The sequence below is a fragment of the Vipera ursinii genome (genome assembly GCF_947247035.1).
Source record: "Vipera ursinii genome assembly, chromosome: 1".
Lineage (NCBI taxonomy): Eukaryota > Metazoa > Chordata > Lepidosauria > Squamata > Viperidae > Vipera > Vipera ursinii.
In genome coordinates this window covers 57,191,364-57,210,226 of record NC_139512.1, presented here as the reverse complement: position 1 = coordinate 57,210,226, position 18,863 = coordinate 57,191,364, and the positions used below count along the sequence as shown (strand labels likewise).

At 36.2% G+C, this 18,863-nt stretch overlaps 1 protein-coding gene across 1 annotated transcript in view; it reads right to left on the bottom strand.

Moving 5' to 3' along the window:
- Window positions 1-1,489: 1,489 nt before the first annotated feature.
- The window catches only part of HEATR5A (HEAT repeat containing 5A), a 67,254-nt gene continuing 49,880 nt past the window's right edge, over window positions 1,490-18,863 (bottom strand). The window contains exons 25-36 of the mRNA XM_083379566.1: window positions 17,501-17,682; window positions 17,098-17,166; window positions 16,282-16,458; window positions 14,957-15,188; window positions 14,391-14,633; window positions 13,198-13,325; window positions 10,380-10,527; window positions 8,479-8,751; window positions 6,853-7,077; window positions 4,334-4,485; window positions 3,127-3,340; window positions 1,490-2,232 (exon numbers count right to left, since the gene is read on the bottom strand). Of these exons, the coding sequence (XP_083235692.1) occupies window positions 1,928-2,232; window positions 3,127-3,340; window positions 4,334-4,485; window positions 6,853-7,077; window positions 8,479-8,751; window positions 10,380-10,527; window positions 13,198-13,325; window positions 14,391-14,633; window positions 14,957-15,188; window positions 16,282-16,458; window positions 17,098-17,166; window positions 17,501-17,682 (2,348 nt within the window). The 3' untranslated portion in view covers window positions 1,490-1,927. The remainder of the gene's footprint in view (window positions 2,233-3,126; window positions 3,341-4,333; window positions 4,486-6,852; window positions 7,078-8,478; window positions 8,752-10,379; window positions 10,528-13,197; window positions 13,326-14,390; window positions 14,634-14,956; window positions 15,189-16,281; window positions 16,459-17,097; window positions 17,167-17,500; window positions 17,683-18,863) is intronic.

The following is an 18,863-nucleotide window of genomic DNA, read 5'->3' as shown; positions in this document are numbered from 1 at the left end:
TAACTTTGGATTTATAAATATTTAAAACTACAGAATTTATGAGTGAATTGTCATTTAATTGCTCCACAATTCATTGGTGATCAATAACAATTTACATGTGGGTTTTAGTTACTCAGCACTAATTTTATATTTCAAGAATAGTCTTTTTACTTAATTATGTCATGACTAAAATAGTATAACACATAGAACTGTAAAGAATTTCATGATTAAATTTACAATTAAAATGGGATAACATGTTAACCATTATTAACAAATTAGGCAGATTAAAAGAGCTGGCCATGTACTTTGTGTCATTAATTCTAGCATTAGAGGTAATTTTCCCTACTTGCCATCTAAAATGTACAGGCGATGCACTTCAAGGAGTCAAAAGTGAACATACTATATACTAAGTAGCTCCTTTGTTTTTTTGTTTAAAAGTTAATACCAGCAAATTACCACACACAAAAAAAAATCATTACAGGGAGTGCTTGACTTACAACCATTTCTTGTAAGCCATGGTAATGCAGTGGTTAAAATACAGCATTAAAGGTTGCTGTCAGGAGTTCAATCCTGACTGGCTCAAGGTTGACTCAGCCTTCCATCATTCTGAGGTTGGTAAAATGAGGACCCAGATTGTTGGGGGCCATAGGCTGACTCTGTAATCAGCTTAGAGAGGACTGTAAAGCATTATGAAGTGGTATATAAGTCTAAGTCAGACATGTCAAACACAAGGCCCGGGGGCCAGATCCGGCCCGCGAAGTGGTTTCATGCGGCCCGCGAAGCCATCCTGGAAACAGTGAGGGAACGGCCCCCACTGCCTTGGCCCTGGCCCAGAGACCCTCCTTCTGCCAGAGACTCTCAGATCTGCCCCACTCCTGCCCAGGCCCCCATAGGCACACCCTTGAGGCGAACGATGTAGAGCTGGCCATGCCCACCCAGTAGGTCATACGCACTCTAGCCACGCCCACCCAGTAGGCCACGCCCACCCTGGCCATACCCACCCGGCCCCTTGAGGGCAACCGCAGTGCTGATGCGGCCCTCAATGAAATTGAGTTTGACACCCCTGGTCTAAGTGCTATTGCTATTACTATTGTTTAGCAACTGTTCAAAGTTACAACAGTGCTGAAAAAAGTGACTTACAACTGATCCTCACACTTAGGACCATCACAGTGTCCCCACTGGTCAACATTTGGGTGCTTGTCAATGGACATAGATTTACAATTGTTGCAATGTTCCTGGCTCACGATTTCTATTTATGACTTTCCCGGGGGCTTCCAACAAGCAAAATCAATGGGGGGGGGGGGGAAGAGTCAGGTTTGCGTAACAACTGTGATGATTCATTTAATGAGCATGGCAAAAATGTTGTAAAATCAGTTGTGACTCACTTAACAACAGCATCATTTCACGATGAAAGTTCCAGTCCCAATTGTGGTTTTAAATCGAGGAATACCTGTATTATCAAGAAATAGCAATGCATAGGAGCTTCCCTAGGTTGACGTTTGTGCTAAGATTCAAGACTGAAATAAAAGTAACTTTATTAAATATAACTGTATCAAGATGTTAACACACTAAGTCTTCAATATATTTTATTCAAGAGTCTTATAGTATATTCCAAATAAAATTGCAACTTAAAAAAAATCTTGTAATATAATATTTTAACAATTGAATGGGCCTCTTCTTATTGGGAATTGTATTTGCAAACAGATCTTGTAACTGGTACTATATAGCTTTAGTTCAGTAGCTTTAGCAGTAGAAGGTATAGCTACCACTGAGTCAGTCAGCTGAGAGATAGATAGATGGGTGCAAGCATGCATGCACTTCTCTGGAACTGGAGCATTATACAAAATTCAATAATCATAATAGAACTGAAAACAAAAATCTCCATGATAATACCTGGAAAAAAACACTTTTCAATATAACCAGGGTGTTTAAGGTTTACAGGTCCTTTTCACAGAAAGTTAGTCTTTAGTTGAATACTTGAGCCTTTCCCAGGATTCTTTGGATGCTTAGATGTTGCCTTATCCTTGATGCTTTCTTGATTTCCTTTCACGGCTGACTCAAGTCTTGCTTTCATTGATGGGGAAGAAGCCATTAATTTTTTAAAGGCTGACGTATACTGTGGACCAATCTGCATCAGGTAACTCAAAGCAAACTCATGAAGATACTTTGCTGAACTTGAAACGGATCCTAGGGCGTTTTCATCCAAAAGAAAAGATATGAGGATGGGAATAAAACAAGCCACTAGTTGACTTCCTGTGAAAATGGAAAAGAGCCTTTTATTCAGTAATGATAAATAGCACCAGTTTCATAATTATCAGCTTTAACTCTTAAAACAACTGTACTAGAAACTTGATATCATTTGATACAGTAGAATGTATTTTTCAATAAATATGCTTGCTTAATTAACTGTAAATAATTAACATTGCTTTTACTTGCTATTTAGGATATTACACTGTCTTGTCTTCAAGCTATAAAACATGAACTTTGCATTCTGAAGAAGCAAGCAAGAGATTTTCCAGTGATGAAAACCTATTACTTTTCCTTGCTTAAGGTGTGTATTCTTATAGTGACTATCTTACTACAATTTCTTCATAGTATTATGAATACACACAAACATATGCATACATATAAGAGTTTATGTCAAGAAATTGTGCTTTTTCCATATCACAAAAGCATAGGAAGCAGTTTAAAATCTAAACTGATACACTAAAAATATTTGATTTTGGCTGTAGTTTGCAGCTACTCGCTCTTCCATGTTTGATGCAAACTGTTTCAGTGACTTCAATAAAACTGATCTAGTCAAAATCAATAAACATGGGCAAAATTGGGCTATGCATCTCAGAATGATAATTCTAAGGAAGGGGCAAACAACCTGAGGCCCCTGTAGCACTCAGTCACAGTACTTTGCAGCAAAACCACATATCTGTTGTTGGCAAAGCACCATAAAAACATCATAAGATTGTTAAACCTGTGCAGCTTGCAAGATTCCATTATTTTCTTCCAACACTGATTTTATTGTAGGGGGCAACAGCCTTCCAGAGCAGAAAGGTTAGAATATGGCCACTAACTAGACATCATCAGATAATATTACAATGTTTTATGTTGCAATGTTTTATTCTTTTCAAAGAATATACAAAGAATACTTACGATGCTCTTCCTCAGCAAGGGCTACAACAGCAGCCACTACCTTTATTCCTTCTTGCACAACTTGAAGTTCGGCAGAATTCTCTGGTTTATTTTTTTCTGTTTCCTGTAGTTTGGCTACCACTGAAGAGACTAATGAATGAATGTAAGGATATGAGACAGCTTGGTTGGGACACTGGAAAATGGAAAGCAGCAGCTGGTAGCATTTAAGTTGTACCTAAAAAGAAAGAACTATTTAAAAAGATAGTCCGTCCAAATGTAAAAAAAAAACAAGTTAAAACTGCCACTGTGAATTGTGATTTGTATGATTACTTAATACACTAAGTATTACAAGTTTCTACAAGTTTGTTTTAAGCCAATTTAGCTAAAGTTAAAATCCTGAAGTTAACTCCAAAAGTTAATTGCACAGGCTCCCCTTAGATATAAAAAATAGAGGACACAATAGAGGAAAGAAGAATTAATGATTGTTAGTTACCAATATAGGCTAATCCCAGGATCTTTCCCCACCATTTTTCCCTAACTGTATAAATTAGGAAAGACTATTTGCTTAAGGATATCATACATCCTCAGTAAAAATACCAATGCTGAGATCTATATAGATGTCTTCACAACAAGAGGAAAAGTATATAGACTTGCAGCCCAAGATAAGCATCTATAAGGAAGTTTATATAAGGCAAGCTTCCTGTCTTGTAACCACTTGCATTTCCCCAAAACCTTGGAGTCATTCCTGAACAATATGCGATGAAGCAACTGGAACTGTTAGGTGGAGAAAAGTCTGGGGAAAATTTCCATTTGTGAACTTCTTTATGTTAGGAATCCAGGGATACATTTCAGTATCTCTCCAAAAAATTCAAAAAGATGGAACACTGTTTTTAGACACAGAATGTCAACTTCCGCGAAGATCCCAAGTTCCTTTAATCAGACATTTCAGATTTCCTAAATAAATTGTCAGAATAGACACACTGATGAAGTTTCAACATCTATTGACTGTGTAAAATAGAATCAAGTTGCAAATGGCTGATTCAGGTGGTTGTTTTCATTGACAAAGCTATGAGCTAACAACAGGATGAAATCATAAGAGGAAAATTTACTGTATAGTCATCCATCTCATTTTCAGTAGTGGGAGGCACACGTTTATTCAGTGAAAAGAGCTAAACATAAGCACATAGCAATGGTAGCAAATCTCAAAACCAATTTAAGTTGTACTTACAGTGGGATCTTTAGATTCCATTGCTGATTTAAATTTCTCAATGCACTGTCTCTGAAGACATTCCATGGTGCTAACTTCCGGACTTGCAGACAAAATGAATACGGTGATTGCAGTCAGCAGACTACTTTCGTCCAATTCTTGACCCATATCATCTACCAATAATGAGACATTTTAAAATATCTGACATGGGACTAATTATAACATCAAAATATTAAAGTCAAGTTCTGGTATGGTTTTGAACCAAACTGCATAATAATAATTATTTATTAAGCAAATAAATAATCCTCGACTTAAGAGCTCAATTGAGCTCAACATTTCTGTTGCTCAGCAAGACAATAGCAAATCACTGGATTTGTTAAGTGAATCATGAAGTTGTTAAGTGAATTTGGCCTTTCCACTGACTTTATCTAAAGACAGCTTGGGAAGGTTACCAATGGTGATCACATGACCCCAGGCCAGTGTAACTGTCATAAATACATGCCAGTTGCTAAGTGCCCGAATTTTGATTACTTGACTATGGGGATGCTGTAACAGTTGTAAGTGTGAAAAATGGCCGTAAGTTATTATTTTCAGTTCCCTTATAACTTTAAATGGTCACTAAATGAATGGCTGTAAATCGAGGACTACCTGTTTCTATTACATCTAATACAGATTTGTACGGACAAGTCTTTGTTTAACAACTGCCTTGTTTAGTAACTGAAGTTGCCACAATGCTGAAAAAATAACTTCATGTGTTCAAGCTGTGCACTCTTCACAACCAGTGGGAATTTATGACCAATGCAGCATCCCACAGTCATGTGATCACCATTTGCATGCTTCACAGCCAATTTCTGACAAGCAGAGTCAATGGAGAAGGTGGCAGCAAAATCACAAGTTGCTGTCAGGTGATCTGTTGCTTCAATTACCATGTTGCTTAGTGACAAGAGTTGCTTATTCCAAGGGGTTAAGCAAGGACTAAATGTAAAGTACTACTGAAATATTTAATGTCGGGCAATAAGATTTTTTAAATAAACTGCTTAGAATTTTAATCTTGTATTAAAGCTGTAACTGCAAAAACATTTTAAAATGGTAGGATACTGGTAACACTTTGAGAACTTGCAGTGATGGTCCTCATGCTATACTAACCACATGAGGGCAGTGGAGTGCAGGTGGAGAATTAAAGGTATACTCCCTGTTCCTTTTGTCAATTAAATTGCAAATCTCTATGATATATACAGTAGAATAGAAAGTAACAGACTTGGAAGTGACCTCTCAGGTCTTCCTACTCCAACTCCCTGTTGAAATAGGAAACCCTATACCATTTCAGACAAGTAGTTCTCCAATCTCTTCTTAAAAACTTCCAGTGATGAAGAATTCACAACTTCTGGAGGCAAGCCATTCCACTGGTTAAATGTCCTTACTATCAAGAAATTTCTCCTTAGTTCCTTCTGCCTTCCTTCTCTGATAAACTGAGTAGGTACTCTTATTCTCTGGTAGGATATGGTTAGCCAGGTGCCAGGCTTTATCTATTGTTATGATCTATTCCTTGTAGATAATTTCCTTTCTGTTATAAAAAAATCTGTTTCCTTAATAATTGCTTCTACTTTCAGGAACAATCACATGCACACATTTCAACCTCCAACATTTACCATTTCTACTGCTGTTGGAATCCCAACATTCTTAATAGTGTAGCATTTCTATCAAGCCAACTTCCGTTGACAAAATAATATGCTTAAAATTCATTGGACATGCAATCAATCCAACAAAATCAGAATGTCATATACAGTAACAAGGAAACCAACATTTGGATTACTGAGATACTCAGATTTAAATCACAAATGTATTTTTTCTAGGTTTTTCTGCTAATAAATTCTGGATTTACAGTCTTAAAGCTTCTAAAGATTTTCTATATGTGAAAGAGATTAAACTGGTTGATGGGAATCTTAACTTTGAGAAACATTTATTAACTACTTTATTGGGATCTATTATTTCTTGCAAAGTATAATGTCGAGAAGTCCACAAATTTGGGGAGGGTCTCTCCAAATTTGTGGACTTCTCAATTCCAATTCTGTGCTTTTCTATAGTTATGAACCTGCTACATTCAACATTGCAAGAAATAATAGGTCCCAGTAAAGTACAGTGACTACCTAGCCAAGTTAGGGTAGGCAATCTGAAACTAGTGATTATGCCAAGGTTAGACAAAAAAAAAAGGAGAAGAAATATTTGTGACACAGTGTGTGCAAAGATTCACAGAAAAAAATACCGCAGGGGAATGCAAGAAGTGAACACAGTTAGGAAAGGAACAAAGCAGAGGCCATGAGCATAGAAAGGGGAAAAGAGCAGGTTTGCTGAAAAGAAGAAACTTGGATTCTCCAAGAAACTAGGATTGTTTTTAAGCAGCAGTAGCTAATTATTTTGTGCCCAGTAGCATATTACTGGGCTGAGTGTAAAATTATTTTTTAATGCTCTATAACATTACTGTATACTTATTCTTAGACCATACATCTGAGCAAACCTTTTTCTTCCCATTTATACTGTACCTTGATCCCAAAAGTTAAGAATGGTGACCAGAGCACTACGGAGCAATTCATTCCAAGCCATTTGGCTCTTCTCTGCCTGAGCCATGGGTGATATTAGGACTCCTTTAAGAGCTTGCAGTGATGCAGAAACAGTCATGGGTAAGTGGCCACTGGACAACTTCACAGCAGTTTCTCTGAGGACTCCAATAATCAGATATAAGATAGTGGGAAGAACAGCAATGCTTCCTGAAGGATATAGCAAATGCACAGTATAAATATGATTGTTAAAAATCTTGCATTGTGCATTAAACAAAACACAAGTTCCATCATGCATTTATTAGACGTCCATTATTTCAAGCTCAGTGTTGTATTTCTGCAACTATAACATAAAGAAACCTCATTGATATTTATTCAATCTCTGATCAGTATGAAATATTTGAAATTAGTATTGATTAATAAAATTGACTCAGATGTCAAGTGCTGGCAAAGAATAACTAGTATTTCTCTTCTACTTTAGTGAAAAAAGAACCTTTTTTTCTTTAATAATTTTCAAAGCATCATTTTTTCCTGTGTATGGACTACAATCTCCAACAACTTCAGTCAGGATGGCCCAAGGTAAAGGATGGTGGAAATTACATTTCATTTTCTGGAGAGCATAGCTTCTTATTGTTGGCTTAAACTTATTCAGAGGTGCTACTTTACTGCATAAATACTTTCAAATGTGAACATTAAAAAATAGTATTGAAAGAAGCATGCAGCAATCAGCACCATCTGTCTGAATCAGCCCTGAATAATTAAGAAGTGGTAAAAAAAATGACAACAGATCAATAGATAGCTGCTCCTATAATTAATCTGTATAAAGATAATAAACCGTGGGTTCAAAGTGTGGTTTGTCTGTTTTTGTGTGTTGTTTGTTTAAAGCTTGAGAGTATAGTATATTTTACTTGTTTTGTAAAAGTGAAGTAGTGGTTTCACTAATGTGAATCTATTATGGAATGTTTATGGCAGCTAGAGCTGAAATCTGAAGATAGACAGTATACAGAATATTTAAATCTCAGGGTTGAAATGAGTAATCTGGTGCTCTCTGAGCTTGGTTGTTTTTTGCAGATGTTTTATTATTCAAACTAGGTAACATCATCGGTGCTAGTTTGGTTAATGAAATGTCTGCAAGAAAACAATCAAGCTCAGAGAGCACCAAAGATTCCTCATTTCACCCCTGAGCTACAAATATTCTCCTTTATTAGTATACAGAACTGTTATGATATGTTTCATTCAAACTTTTATATTCTAACAAGCACACAAAAAAGAGAATTATAAATACCAATTTTAATTAATAATGCTGATATGTTAAGAGTTGACTTCCATAAGAATACCTTTGTATGAGATGGCTATTTAAATCAGAATTGCAAAAGATATGTTTTATTTATGAAGAGCTTTTATTGTTGTTTTTTTAAGCACACATCAGTTGCTTGAAGTTGTCTGAATTTACTTTCCTGTCCCTGTTTTAGTAAATTACTTTCAATTCACAAAATGAGGAAAATAAATTAAGGCCCTTCTCAGTCTATGGCTTAAATATATCCTTTTCACTTCACACATTGCTTCTTTATTTCTTTTGCAAGCATAATGTATAGCAGAATTTCATCCTACCTTCTGGTGAACAGACTGCAGGAACACCAGAGAGGATTCCCAGGGCTGCTGCTACCAGTTTATTCCCGTCTTCTGATAACAATTGAGGTTTTCCAGCTGTAATTCCAGGGCTACCTGTTATCTTCAGGTTTAGCTGAGGTAGCTGCCTTACAAGAATACACACACACATTTCCAGTGTTGCAAAGACTAAAGACTTTCCAGGTACAAGTCCTCCTGTATCTTTTCCTTCTCCAAACTCTGGCAATGTCTCCTTTTCTTCAGCCCCATCATCAACTATAGTGAAATCAAGGATAAAGATTATGTTTTATTGACAAAAAACCTCCTCTTTGAAGCTTCCTAAATCGCTTCTGGTTTTCTGTGTTCTTATTTGGTTGGATAGAATGCATCCCCTATAATCACCGATGCAGCATGGACAACCCACGTATCCAAAGAGACTTTTATTCTAGGCATTTTATCTCCATGCAAGGCAAAATAGTTTCTTCCATGGCATCAAAAACCTTTTATTCACCATCTAGAGTTGTGCATATGGCTCTTCTATAACAATGATGATCTGCTACATAAATAATCTATGCTATCAGAAGAACTCGGAATACTGCATCCAGTTTTGGTCACCATAATACAAAAAAGATGTTGAGATTCTAGAAAAAGTGTAGAGAAGAGCAACAAAGATCATTAGTGGACAGGAGGCTAAAACATACGAACAGTTGTGGGAACTGGGAACATCTAGTCCAATGAAGAGAAGGACTAGGAGTAACATGATAGCATTTTTCTAATATTTGAGGGACTGTCACAGAGAGGAGGGAGATCAACCAATCGAAAGCACCTGAAGGCAGGGCAAGAAGTAACGGATGGAAGCTTAACAAAAAGAGATACAACCTAGAACTAAGAAGAAATTTCTTCTCAGTGAGAACAATTAATCAGCGGTTGGAGAACTACTTGCCTCCAGAGGTTGTGGATGCACCATCACCAGAGGATTTTAATAAGAGATTGGAGAGCCAGATAAATGGCTGCTGGAGGACAAGAGAGGGTGCACAAGGGGCCAACACGGCATAAGTGCCCTGAGTCTTGCGGTGATTGCTACCAGGCACAGACTTATCCGGCCAACTTGTGACCTTCCCTATCAACTTGTTTATGGGAAGCTAGCAGGGAAGGTCAGAAATTGTGATCACGTTACTATGGGATGTTGTAATCATTATAAGCGCACTCCTGTTGCCAAGCACCCAGATCATGAACACATGATTGCTGGGGTGCTGGCACAACCAGACCTTTAAAGGCCAGTCATAAGTACCACTTGTCCAGTGCCAACATAAATTTGAACAGTTGCTGAATGGTCGTTAATTGAGGATTTACCTGTAAAGCTGCTGCAGAAGAAAGCATGGATGACAGATTTTTCTATCTCATTTACAAGACACTGCATCATTTGTCATTATTTAAAATACCCCTTTTATGTACATAGTGTTTTACAAAGAAGTGAGTTATCATCTATCCTGAATGCTAAAAAGTAATTTTGTAAAGATGCTGAGAATTTTTTTTCAACAATTTAAAGTTCCTTGAAAAATTACAATGTCCACAGTTATTCATAAGAGAAGCCACGTCATTTGTTTGGGATTGTACAATAAAATAGAATGCCTTTTGTTAAAATTAACTGTAGTGATTCTATTAAATGCTTACTATATTTAAAAGGTAAGCCATGATGAAAGTAAAGAAATGAATTTGTTAAACTACTCTCTGCTAAAATTATCCTTCCCCATCCTACCCTCAGTTTTAATCTGAGACAAAAACAGAAATGATTTAAAATCACAAATTCAAAATATGCTACTGTGAGTAAATGAAGGTTTTCTTTCATCTAAAATGGAACAACTGTCATAAGAAGTTTGATCAAGTCTATTATACAGCTCTACCTTCTGCACTTCTCCGTTTTTCCTTGATGTGCACCTGTGCTGCAAAAAGAATCTGCTGGACGACTTGTAGAGCTGAAAGTTGAATGTCTGGGGACTCTCTGGTCAGTATAAGTCGATGTAAAACATTCAATAACTCCACACTCAGCTCCTGTATAAGTGAAATATAGCAGACTGTTTACTTAAGTTTTAATACAGTATATTTAAGATAGATTAGCATGAGTGGAAGAGAATTGCCGTCAAATACAGTTGCAAGAAAAAGTATGTGAACCCTTTGGGATTACGTGGAGTTTTGCATGAATTGGCCATAAAATGCGCTCTAAACGTCATGTAAATCACAACAATAGAAAAACACAGTCTGCTTAAAATAATACTACACAAACATTAGCTGTTGTCATGTTTTAATTGAACATAAGATGGAAACATTCACAGTTCAGGGTGGAAAAAGTATGTGAACCCCTAGCCTAATGACTTCTCCAAGAGCTAATTGGAGCCAGGAGTGAGCCAACCTTGACTCCAACCAGTGTGATGATATTGGATGTGTTGCTGACAGCTGTCCTGCCCTTTAAAAACACACACCTGTTTTGGGTTTACTGGTCTCAAGAAGCACTGTCTGATGTGAACCATGCCTCGCAGAAAAGAGCTCTCAGAAGACCTACGATCAAGAATTGTTGACTTGCATGAAGCTGGAAAGGGTTACAAAATTATCTCCAAAAGCCTTGATGTTCATGTGTCCACGATAAGACAGACTGTCTACAAATGGAGAAAGTTTAGCACTGTTGCTACTCTCCCTAGGCGTGATCGTCCTGTAAAAATGACTGCAAGAGCACAGTGCATAATGCTTAATGAGGTAAAGAAGAATCCTAGAGTGTCAGCTAAAGACCTACAGAAATCTCTGGCACATGCTAACATTTTTGTTGACACATCTACAATAAGGAAAACGTTAAACAAGAATGGAGTACATGGGAGGACACCACGGAGGAAGCCACTGCTGTCCAAAAAAAAATATTGCAGCACATTTGAAGTTTGCAAAAGAGCACCTGGATGTTCCACAGCACTACTGGCAAAATGTACTGTGGACAGATGAAACCAAAACTGAGTTGTTTGGGAAAAACACACAACACTATGTGTGGAGAAAAAAAGGCATAGCACACCAACATCAAAACCTCATCCCCACTGTAAAACATGGCAGAGGGAGCATCATGGTTTGGGGCTGCTTTGCTGCCTCAGGGCCTGGACGGTTTGTTGTCATTGATGGGAAAATGAATTCCAGAGTTTATCAGGACATTTTGCAGGAAAACGTACGACCATGTGTCCGCCAACTGAAGCTCCGCAGAGGATGGGTGATGCATCAGGACAATGACCCAAAACATACAAAGTAATTCAACAAAACAATGGCTTCAACAGAACAGAATATGCCTTCTGGAGTGGCCCAGTCAGAGTCCTGACCTCAACCCGATTGAAATGCTGTGGCATGACCTTAAGAGAGCGATTCACACCAGACATCCCAAGAATATTGCTACACTGAAACAGTTTTGTGAAGAGGAGTGGTCCAAAATTACTCCAGATCGTTGTGCAGGTCTGATCTGCAACTACAGGAAACGTTTGGTTGAGGTTATTGCTGCCAAAGGAGGGTCAACCAGTTATTAAGTCCAAAAGTTCACATACTTTTTCCACCCTGCACTGTGAATGTTTCCATCTTATGTTCAATTAAAACATGACAACAACAGCTAATGTTTGTGTAGTATTATTTTAAGTAGACTGTGTTTTTCTATTGTTGTGAGTTACATGACGTTTAGAGCGCATTTTATGGCCAATTCATGCAAAACTCCACGTAATCCCAAAGGGTTCACATACTTTTTCTTGCAACTGTATATGTTTTGATTCAAACCTGAAGAATACATGTTTTCAGTGTCAAACCCTATTAAAATAACATAAGTAGGACACATGTTGTGTTAGAGATTCTTTCATGCCTTTGCACAGGCACAGCTTTTAAAAATAATTTTCATCTTCTATGTAGTGAGTTCAGTGGGCCTACAAAGAAGAACTGTCTGAAGAAAAAACAAAGGGAAACTTTTTATCCTGTGCTTTTAAAAAAAAAGTTTTTAAGAGGAAGGTTGCAGGATACAATGCCATTATTAATTTTATTGTTCACTGCAAATTTCAGCTTCATGATATTGGAGAAAGCCAAATCAAAATAAAGGGGGCTCAATACTGTAGGTTGTCTACGCTTGGCCTACTTGCTTTCCTGTTCCTGAGCAGGAGATATTTTAATTCTTCCCATAGTCCAAAAGTAATTTATAACTTTTCACAAGTATCTTCTCATTATTCCCAGAGAATTATTTTAAGACAGAACAATAACACTTTAATATGTATCTGTTGAAGGTATAAGAGTAGTAAAATAAAAAAACTTGCAAGCCATGCAACTAATATATTTCATAACAAAATGAAATGTATAGTATAGTGTTCTTTGAATAACTAATGAACAAAACTGCTGTTCTTGATACAGATGTCATAGATCAATTTTTAAGTGCATTCATATAGTAGATGTCCCATGTGAGTTTATTAATTGGTTATTAATTATACTCTGCCCATACTCAAAATTATCAACTCCCCTACTGTTCACAGAGGAAAGAAAATGCAGTTGAAAGTGAATCTGTAAGCTGGATACAATTCCTACACAGATACTATTCAAATAGTTGTCATATTATGCCCATATCACAAGGTAAGAGAGACATAAGGGAAGGTTCCATTTCTACAGACATTTGGCAAAAGCATTTATAATATCCAGCTGAACTAATTCAGAAGTTTTGAATGTTACCTGATCACTTCCAATCTTAGCTCTTGGCCAGGAAACTTCAAGCAGGACTTGCAGGGCATCTAGACAAGCAGTAATGTTCTCCATTGTTTCATCTGACCGGGGAGAACAGAGAAATTCCACACTAATTCCTAAAGAAAATGGAGTCAGAGAATATTAGATGAATTAAATATAACATTTAAAAGTATAAAATTTATATTTAACTTTTAACTGAGAAAGCAAATGGAGATACCATTAATTAAAACAATGTACAATAAAGTTACTGTCAATGGCATTCTCTAAAAATGCTCACAGTGCAGTCAGAATCATTGGAATAATGAATAGAAAACTTAACGTGTAACATGAAGTTGAACTAATGGCTTGAATGAACTAATAGCACATTAGTTGGCACCAAATTCCAGATTTTGTATCTAAATTGGCCTTTCTTGTGTGGCCCACTGTAAATGCTTAGCCAATGTGTTTATCTTAACAATTTAGAGCATGGGCATCAAACCCGATCGCGTCATGTGACTTTTTTTGCTTTTGCAGAGCCGGGGTGGGTGCGGATTGCGTGTGACGGCCCTGGCTTGCGGGCTGCCAGTTTGACACCCCTGTTTTAGAGGATAGAATAAGAAAAAATCGATACTTTGTAAGATATCCAGGTTTTAAACATGGTAAGACTTTTGATATAGCTGGAAAACTCTATTTACAGTCATTATAAATAGAATTATAAGTTATTTACATTAATTGTTGTAAAAGTTCCCAGATTATGCACCTGATTTTTCACAGGAAATGCACATTTGCAAGAAGCAGGTTATTTTTTATTTTTATTTAAAAGCTGCCCAACTCAGAAACATTAATGCTCCTAATTCACAAATCAGAGAATTACTAATTCAGCCTCTCCATCTTGACAGGATTTAGCCTCATTCTACTGCACCTCATTCAGTCAAAATAATAATGTTTAACAATGTATACAAATTTTCATAAACAAAAATAAGACAACAATAGCAAAAATTCAATTAACAAGCACGTGTTGTATGCGCTCATAAGTCATTTGTCTGATTCAGCAGAATGGATCTTCTGAACTAATTCCATGCAGAAAGGCAGTTTTATTGTGCCGTGTAGTCATTCTTGATTTCAATGCAGCAATTTTCAGTGAACCTGGCAAAAACAGTCTGCAAAAAATATGGTAAAGACACGTTTACATACTTACTAACCCAGAACAAGATGAAATCTATCAGTATTCACATCTTCAGGTGATTTTACTGCGGCCCTTGAATCTTGACACATACTAGTTGGAGTAACAGGTCGTGAAAGATTAGTTAGACCTTCATCTGAATCACCAACTAGAAACCCGGTGCTAGCAAGCCATAATGAAGTAGCATGAAGAATCTGAGCCCAGGCATTTTGATAATGCGGTCTTGCATTTTCAATTGTTTCTGCAGCATAGAAAGCACCACCTATAAAGAAAGAAAATACCGTACATATTCAGCTTGCTTCAAATCGCTCCAAATATTTTTATTGTTTATAACAAAGTGATAAGAAGATTCGAAAAACAAACAAAACTTAAATAGCCTTTCAGTAAGCATCCTTGCTTTCACTCTGCAAGCTTACTGGAAACCTCTGTTGATACATCTTTTATTACTCTAAAAGTTTATATTTTATTTTTGTTCTCTGTTTAGTAGCAACAATACTTCACGTTAGGAAATGAAGCTCAAATTCTGCAGAATCTCTACCTGCCAAATGGATTCAATAGAAATATTTGCTTTATTTGACTTCTTACCTTCAGAGGGAAGTTGAGAAGCAAATTCTGAAGGCAAAGTTAAGAGAGCAAAATCCTGAAGTGCAGCAAGCCAGAGTTTGCTCAGATTCCCTAGATCCACTTGGACTAAATCCAGAAGTTCATCCACTGAAGAGGATGGATCCCGGAAACTTTCCTCTGAAATGTTTTTAACCAAAGGTGGACTATTGAGGTAATTTTGTTTCTTTTGTCTTTGTAAGGCAACTATATAAACCTGTTTGAAATAAGAAGAGCAAATGGAACTTTAAAGTTGTTACCAAATAAAAATTTGGATAGAAAAAACTAACACCAGTTAAGATTGCTAGCTGCTGGTAAAGCAACAGCAGAGAAAAGTTATTGTTTTCAAACTGTTTATTGATTTTCCTGAAGTTATGATTTGTTTGCGTTATTCTGGTAGTACACCCAGCTACCAAAACTAGTATCAAAACTTTCCAATATTAATAACAATAAAAGAATTAATTCATGCTCAAGGGAGCTGAATTGTTTCTATCTTGCTAGACAACGCAAGAAGCTGGATTGGTGTAATGGTTAAGGCAGTCAGCTAGAAATAGAGAGACTCTGAGTTCTAGTCCTGATTTGGGCACAGAGCCAGCTGAATGACTTTGGGCCGTTCACTCTCTCTAAGCTCTAGGAAGCAAGCAATGGCAAACCATTTCTGAAAACTTGCCAAGAAAACTGCAGGAATTTGTCCAGGCAGTCATCAGGAATTAACACTGACTTGGAGGCACGCATACAAAGCAAAATATAACAAATCCAACTATTTCTCTTATTTTTTCTGAGACAGGTTGAATATGCCTGTTCCCTAGAAGAATGAACACTGATATAAATAATGCTGGAATAAACAAATTGGAAAAGATCCAGGATATTGTTTTCTCTGTTAGCAGGAATAGGTCTTCTGTAACAAACTAAAAACAATAAAAATGCTTATTCTTTTGTTGTACACTATTGGACAAAGGGCAAGAGAATTGTGTTTCCAATAAAAGGCTTTAATTTATTCTGCATACATTTAATGTCAAAACCACATTTTACTGCATATAATAGATGATTTATATAAATTTAAACCTATTAAAAATAGTACACATTTATTATCCCAACTTGAAAACAGATAGTAGATAACGTATTTCACTCAAAAAAGTTCTTCAATTCATAAAGTTATTATGTTAACATTAATTTCTAGCTAAGAAAGTTACTATAAAATGCCTAGTTTGAAAAGAAATCAACCTGTAATTCCAGTTTTTAAATTCACAGTTCTTTTCCATAACTATTAATTCCAAAGCACTGATGAAACCATCTTTGTTAAAAAATACCTCTGCCCAAGCTTTTAGTACAGCGAGTATTTCCATAGTAGACGTCCCTTCATTGTATAGTTGATTTTGTGCTTTTCCAGCCTGTACTTTTGTCAAGGATGTCACAAGCAAATGATGAACTCTTTGAAGGTCATTAAGATCATTTACTACACCACTTGCTATCCAAGCGCTGCAAACCTACAACACCAAATGATGTGGTTACTTTTTCTCTAGTGCAATAAACTCTTTTATATTAGTTACTGAAATATGGGTGGGGCTATCGTCTTGTCTAATGTCCTATTTCTAGGGTTCTAGTTGGTTACCATGCCTATAAAACACTGGATTAGATGAGTTATTTGGTGTGATCTGTATTGCTTGTTGTTTCTAATGCAATGCTACAGAGCGTGCATGTAAATTATCTTATGTTCAGACATTTTGATTTATTTATTATAAAGTTTTCCAATATATAATCCTTCCCTGAGGAGATGGGTAGTTCTTAAATGTGATAAATAAGTACTGCAAAAATAAAATCATAATTATAATTCCTTTAAGCAGATTAAACTAATAACATCTACAAATGAACTGAACAAAGGAGTTAGTTATTAGAAATAATTCTAAAAACGAATAGCAATAAAGACAATGAAAAGTATATGAATATGTGGCCTAAAAATCCTCTCTCTGACCTGGTGATCCTAGTTCTTATGAGACAAATATTTCATCATTGCCATTATCATGTTTTATCTGCGATTGGCCAAGACTTTGACACTTATATTTTAAAAACAGGAGGAGGAGGAGGAGGAGTCAGTAGATGCAGTGGGGAGAAACAATTTAACTTGCCTGACATGCTTTTGCTGTTACATCAGGTGGTGCTTCTGGTGTAAAGGCTGGTCTAAGAGCAGCACCAACCTAAAAAAATGATTTGATAAAATGATACACAATCTAACATCTGAATAACTGTTCTTTAAGGAAACTAATTTATTTCCTTAAAATAGTTATAAGAGAATGTGGAATAATAACAGTGATTAAATATCCATCCGTTTTTTAGGTAGGCTATAGTATTACCAGCACATTTCCAAAGAAAACCCATTTAGATTTATCAAACTCATGAATTTTGTGACATATAATCAAACAGCCAATTTAAAAACATTAGAAATCTTATTTTCTGTTGTCTTAAATACTAAAAAGCGATAATACGTAATATGGTATTTCTTTTTTGGCTAACTCCTCAAGATTTACTTACATTGGCTTGGTATTGCTCCAGTATTACATGACCTGGGAATTCTGGCTCTACTACAGCAGCAAATTTTCGAATAAGAATTAACAACATCTGTAGTCCGGAAAGACGAAGTTGGTTGCTGTGATCAGTGGCAGCCATAAAAGCCATACGAATTAAGTCAGCTAAATATAATACCAAGAAATCATCTGTATGTGATAAAAAGGAAATGCTGTTTTGATAATATGAAATTAATGTTATTAAATTCTGGTAGTTTAAATTATTTATGCCCATTACCTATTCCTTTCCTATAATAAGAAAAAAAGAGGACTAAATGGAGAATTTTGAAACTAAAGAGATATTCAAGGTGATGTTTTTTAGAGATTGGATTAGAAACAATATTTTTAAATTGATAAACTGGAGTTATGGATAATAGTGAAGTCTATTGATCATACCAATGTGTCCAGGGTCATATAATGCAATGAAAATGGGATTCCAAAGTGTTACAAAGTATACTTTATAACTGGGTGAATTTGCTTAACTGCCCCCCCCTCCATAAATATAGGCATGGCAATGTACATTGACATAAAAATTCAAACTTTACATATTAATGGGCCCTGAGCTAAAAAGGGATTGATCATAAAAGGGATTTTGAAGACATGACTCAATGGTCAATGCAGGAAAAGGCAGTGTTGGTTCAGGCTAGAAGAGATATGCTTAGAATCATTTTCAAAGGGACTAAAAATACAACTGATAGTACACTAGCACTCCAACAAAAAATTATAATGCAATTCTCCTCCTATCCTTGGCATATTGCACATTGTTCTGATAATCATGAAGAGCTAGTATGGAGCTGGAAAAAAATTGCAAAAACAGTCTTGATCAGATTCCCTAGAAGGAAAGTCTAGGATTTTTAAGCTCAGAGCAAAGAGGGGAAAGGGGAGACATGATAAAAATATATAGAATCGCATTTAAAAACTAAAAGGGAATTGATAATATTTAAGTGGGAAGATCAGGGGCTAGCCATCCTAAGAATAGTATGTTTTGAATAGCAACAGTTACAAAGCATCACCAATGGATGATACTCGATGTTTGTGTTTTCTGAAAGTATCTAGTTGACACTGATACAAAAGCTTACCAGCAGTGTAAGGTATTTTCTTACCCATCTATATTGAAAGTTAGAATTGGCTGTGCCACTAAATCAAAAATTACAACTGTAAATTGTCAAAACTTCTGCGTAGGGTCTATACATCTGCGATTTGTATGTTAAGATTACATTCAGTGTAGTAATATAGTTCACATATAATATAGTCCACATATAATACAGAGCTGTCATGTAGGTCCAAAGACAGCGACACATACAAATAATAAACAATGCATCACGCAATGT